Source organism: Dipteris shenzhenensis, chromosome 7, assembly GCF_047967505.1.
Source record: "Dipteris shenzhenensis isolate YYH24624 ecotype China chromosome 7, Dip_SZ_1.0, whole genome shotgun sequence".
NCBI lineage: Eukaryota > Viridiplantae > Streptophyta > Polypodiopsida > Gleicheniales > Dipteridaceae > Dipteris > Dipteris shenzhenensis.
Window position 1 is genome coordinate 5,655,247 of NC_141602.1, and position 5,805 is coordinate 5,661,051.

General features: G+C 43.7%; 1 protein-coding gene across 1 annotated transcript; it reads left to right on the top strand.

Annotated features, from left to right (window-relative positions):
• Positions 1-2,082: 2,082 nt before the first annotated feature.
• Positions 2,083-5,015, top strand: LOC147899858 (E3 ubiquitin-protein ligase At1g63170-like). The gene is made up of 4 exons (XM_087376843.1): positions 2,083-3,160; positions 3,265-3,390; positions 3,477-3,789; positions 3,886-5,015. The coding sequence occupies exons 1-4, from the start codon at positions 2,505-2,507 to the stop codon at positions 4,120-4,122; spliced, it is 1,332 nt and encodes a 443-aa protein (XP_087232969.1). The 5' UTR covers positions 2,083-2,504; the 3' UTR covers positions 4,123-5,015.
• The last annotated feature ends 790 nt before the right edge of the window (positions 5,016-5,805 follow it).

The following is a 5,805-nucleotide window of genomic DNA, read 5'->3' on the forward strand; positions in this document are numbered from 1 at the left end:
CTGATCAAGAGCCATATGAATTCTTGTGTGAGGTTGCATGTTCTAGGGTGAGTCGATCATGGTTTAGTACTGTGGATTTTTTTCAAAGTCGTCAGTAGATCACTCATGCAATATTTCAAACTCGGGTTTTTGGCAAAGGAAGATCACGCTAGCCTTAAAGCAGAAGGATATACTATATAGTTCTATTGTTCGAGTTTTTGGCAAAAGAAGTTCATATGCAGCTGTTCGTTTGGGTTCTAGAAAAGGAAGTTCATATCCAGCTATCCGTTGAAATCAATACTTGAGTTTTTCTTTTTTGGCCTATCTTTTCACTCTCATGGCAATGTTCTTTATGCGTGCTACTGTGTTCTCTCCTATTGTCTCACCTTATTTTTTAATGCAATATTCAAATATTTATACAAGGAAAATAAATATGTCGAAATAGTATGTTTTAAATACAGGGGTATTTCAAATTTTTACTTGCTTGCATGTGCTATATGGGCTCTTAAAGAGTCATCCCAGAGCACACACACACTCACAACTAATTATGATGCATTCAAGAAAATTGTCATACCTAAATTGAGAATATAAAGTCTAACTTTACCTTTTGTAGTGAGTGCATCCATATTCGAGGGCTTTGCAATTTGTGTAAGTAGGAAACTTTTGCTCATTTGCATTAAATACACTAGCAAAGTAAGTAGCATTTGAAAGGTGTGCTTGTTTGTTATTTTTGGTTGTATATTTACTTTGATTTGTATACATCATTAACAATCGGGTAGCTAGTAGAGAGTATTTATAGTAAATTGATCTATTAGGGTCACATTCCTATTTGGTTGTAGGAAAGCTCAACTCTTTCTTTGTTATTTTTACTTGATTTCTATAAATCATGAGCATTTTGGTAGCTATTGTATGTTTCCTTGCAATTTGGGTTTACAAATGGAGCAACTCTCTCTCTCTCTCTCTCTCTCTCTCTCTCTCTCTCTCGCTCTCCCCCCCCCCTCCATACAAGCACATCTATAATGTTGTGTGCATGGCTCACACACATAACATCAGAATAGTTAAATGCACCCTTGATGCATGTATGCGTGTATTTGTGGAGGAGGGGTGTGTGGTCTATGGGAGATGTGTGGACTTATGTAGTATTTTGAGTGTGTGTGTGTGTATGTTACTATGTGAACATGAGCGGTGGAGAGCTTGGGCATGCTAGTGAGAAATGATTGTGTTTGAAATAATATTAGCATAGTACAGTCTCCATTGTAACAGTTTATACATGCACCCTTTGGATATACATTTTCTTAACTTTACTACTAGTACCTTTGGATGTACAATAATATCATTTCACACATGTTGCGTGTTGCATGAAGACATACACTTAAATATTGTAAAGTGTTGATGTATTTGTAATAGAGATGGAGAGAGACAATTGATCAAGAAAGAGGAAGGAGTGGAGAAAGAGTTGAGGCAAAAGAATGTCTCTTTGAGACTTTAGTGATTCACCATTTAGCTCATGGGGCAACAAGGGAATGGTCATGTGATGCAATCATCATGAGCTCAGCTAAGCTAGGTGTTGGAGAGCTAGGACGTGTTGATGATGGTAGCATTAGGAGCTCATATGGGGAGGAGAAGATAAGAGGGAGAGCTCAAAGAAGAGAGGATATGAAGGGGGGGACAAGAAGAAGACGAAAGAAGATGATAGGAAAAGGGGAAGGGCGCGCGACTTTTGGGCGGCGTCTCCAATCATCAAACCCCGCCCCCGCTTTGATCTCATCGCCTTGCTTTTTTGTTCTTGGTCGCTCTTGTTTCGGCTCGGTGTCCGTCTGTCTGCCTCTCGTTCTCTGTGTCTCTTTGTTTGTGCGTGTGGTCGTTGTGAGTGGGGTTGTGCAATGTGCAACCAAAAAGAAAAACAAGCAGCGACTCATAAAAATACAGATAAGGGCATGTGGGAGGCAGCGTGCATTGCATTTGTGTGAGAGTGAGTGAGTGAGTGAGTGTGTGAGAGAAGCGAGTGTGATTCTGCACGGTCGCTCTTGTGCCAGCCTCGGATGGGCTGCCGTGCCCACACCCAACATTCTTTGGGACCCATCATCATTCATCTCTTTTCTTTTCTGGCCTTCCTCAATCCTCTCATCGCTTTTTGGGCTCACACAGCTTTGCTCTTGCACCATCTTGGCAACAAGCTCCGTCCCATGCATTTTCTCTCTCTCTCGGATTCTCATTCTCTGTAGCCCCCCTTTGTGGCCGTTTGCAACCCTCTCCTTTGTTGCCTCCTTCACTTGCTATTTTGAAATTGGCTCTCTCTCTCTCCTGGGCACACTGCTCGAGCAACAGGAATTTTGGCAACTTGGGCTTCATCCACTTGCTTGGGTTTTCTCCTTTCAAGCTCCAGGAATTGTTGCAAGTTTCGGCTTCCTCTCCACTCTGTTGGATTTCTCGCTCTCTTCTCTCAGAGACAGATTTTTTGTCTGAGGCATGAAGAAGCTTCATTGCTCAATCTCCCTGCTTCCTTAACCCCCTTTACATCTTTCATGGACATTGAACCCCCCTTCTGCTGCCTCGGCCGTGACGCTCCCCCCGCTCTTATGCGTCAATATTCTTCCTCTTCCAGTGGAGATTTCCTCCGCCCCAACTCGGCTGCTGCAGCTTCTTGTAGGGGTTTCGTCAACGCCTCCACTTCCCATGAGACTGTCATCTCCATCGACCGAAGCCTCTCCCGGAGCGCAGCGCTCAGATCCTTCCGAGGACCTCCCATCGAAACGACGCAGGATCCTCGATCGTTACCCCCGAGGGCTCCTCCAATGACTAGTAACAGACGACGGTTCAGCCTGCTCAGTTCAGGGTTCTGGGTATCTGTGGAGCTCTTCGTCACCTTGACACAGATCCTTGCCGCTATCGTCGTGTTGGCCGTCTCGCAAAATGAGAGACCGGAGACTCCTCTGCCTGTGTGGGTGATCGGCTACGCGGTGGGATGTACTGCCACTTTGCCGCTTCTCTACTGGCGTTACACTCATCATCCGTCCATGGAAATCCTAGAGCCAGAATCCTTGCCTGCACAGCCTCAAGGGTTGTGGCAATCTAATACAGTGCCTTTGTCCTACCCTGCTGTTTCTACGCTTGAAGCAGGCGCGAATGATCCTGCAACGAGCACCACCTATCGAGGGTTCGCAAGGGGGGGAAGTATCAGGTAGTGTCCCATTAATGGTTCGAAACATTTCTTTAGAACGGTGTCTCCACCATTTCCTTCTGCTCCCCCTCAAAATCCTTACGTGCAATGTGTTCTGTTGGCAGGATTGACATGTTCATGGAAAGGCTTCGAATGTCGCTCGATTGCTTTTTCGCGGTGTGGTTTGTTTTGGGTAACGTATGGGTCTTTGGACGCCCTTCTTCTGCAGAAGATAGCCCAAAGCTCTACCGGTACGTGATCAGTCGAAATTTGATCTCTAATCCCTTGGGATGGCTCGTAGATACGTCATTGACTTCCTTTACAACCTCACGTGCAGACTCTCCGTCGCATTTCTTGCCCTAAGCTGTGTGAGCTACGCAATGCCCTTCGTTCTCTGCGCTGCCGTGTGCTGCTGTCTGCCTTGCGTGATATCCCTCCTGGGATTTCGCGAAAGCGAAGTGCAAGGTAGGGCTGCCGCGCCGGGCGTGATCGCAGCGCTGCCCGTTTTCAAATTCAGGAGCAAGAGGGCCCAGTCTCGCAAGGAGAAAGGCTGCAGTTTCAACAGCGAGTCGGACAGCGACAGCGCGAGCGAGGGAGGGGTGATGGCAGCAGGGACGGAGAACGAGAGGGTGATATCGGGAGAAGATGCAGTACGTTGGTAGATGAATCGCTGCAGGTTGTGATTGAATCAAAAGTCTGCAAAATTGACGGGAATTCACGGGTGCGGTGTGGATCTGTGGCTGCAGGCATGCTGCATCTGCTTGGGGAGGTACAGGGACAACGCAGAGCTGAGGGGGCTTCCGTGTTCACACCATTTCCATGTAGAGTGCGTGGATCAATGGCTGAAGATCAATGCATCGTGTCCACTGTGCAAATACTCGCTGCAAGGTGGAAAGGAAGGGGAGGGCGAGGCAGCAGACGCGTCTGCAGCAGCAGCAGCAGGAGGAAGGCGAGGAGGCAGGAGGCTCTACGAAGAGGTGTGAGACTAGTCAAACAAACGGTCTGCATTGCAACACACAAGCAAAGAAGAAGATAAGGGATGAACAAGACAACCAAGAAAAGACGAACAAGACAGCAACTAGTACAACTACAATACCATCAGGAAGAAGATGAACACACACACAATGCAAAACTAAACCACCACCACAAAAGGCAAGAAGAGGTGGAAGAGTAAGGAAAGAAAACAAGGGAAACCTTGTATATCATCTCATCTCATATATGGTTATATGGAGTCTTTTACCTCCCACATAAGGTGCTCTCTCTCTCTCTCTCTCTCTCTCTCTCTCTCAAGTCACATTCATGCGTCCTTTCTTCATTCGCTAGTCTTGTAGTATCATTCTTTAAGACCTTGTACATGACCTTTGTTTTTGCTCTTATAGTTTGGGACCTTCTAGTACATGACCTTTGTGTTAGAGTTCTCCCATACTTGTCACACCCACCTTCCCTCTTCTACATTCATTGCCCTTATACCCATAGTTGTCACATCTAGCCTTCCCTCCTTTCAACTTAGTACTCCCCCTAGGTTTACCACAACACAAATTGCATTTTCCCATAGTTTTCCTTATACTTTCATCCCCTTGTTTTCTCACTCACACTCAAGGGTTTTCAAACACCCCCTTGCCAAAGATTTAAGCTAACACAACATCGCATGGACTCCCAAACATGCTGAACATTCCCATTTCCTAATATCAATCCAAGAAAAAGAAGGCAAGGGGATTTGTATGGAGAAGAGATTGCATTATTAGAAATTGTCTGCAATGTTTCTTTAGTAGGTTTTTAATAGTGTTTGAAATCCCATTTTATGGAAAAAATACTAACTATAGACATAGGTGTATGTTAATGGGAAGCTTTTAAATGTTCTTGATTTCATAGTTGTACACATGGTTGTACATACAATAAAATGCATTTGTAAAATCTTTAAGGCCTATACGTGTCTTACTTAATGTTGCATTTATGGTTTTAGATTTGAGAGATATTAGCACGGATTTACAACATGGGCTGTGAATAAGGTAACGAATGTTGTGCTATTATTTATGAGCATGAATCACGTATTGATCATTAAAAGATGGCTTACAAGACTTAAGTCTTTGGAATTAATCGGGAAGATTCATTCATTTCTTTCAATTGTCCTCTTAAATGTCGATTGTGACAATGACAATGTAAGAATATGAAAATGAGGGCAATCAAATGCCTAACACAAAGTCTTTGGAACATAAACAAAAGCATCATGTTAAAATGTTGCATATGATAAGTTGTTACCATTTAGTCAATTTCTCCTTGTGTGCATCAATTTTTATAAACCATTGTATGAATGTGATGATGTAGTTAAGGCTATTTTTTCACAAGTGTGATATGTAGTCATGGTTACATTGCCACCATTGGTGGTTGTTAATCACATCATTTTTACGAAAAAGTCAATAACAAAACGATTGAATTAAAAAGTTACATGAAATGCAAATATGACTTGGTATATCCTTGTCCCAATTAACCATATCCTTTGCTATGCATTTTGCATCTAATACATTTTTTGCCTTGGGGCAAGTCACGTAGAGGTGGAAAACATTGAATGTAAGTATTGAGCAAAGAAGAAGAATATATAATTCTTCACAAGGAAGAGAATTACAAGTGAGATGGCATGTAGCTCGTCTCAAAGGCCATGTATGGGT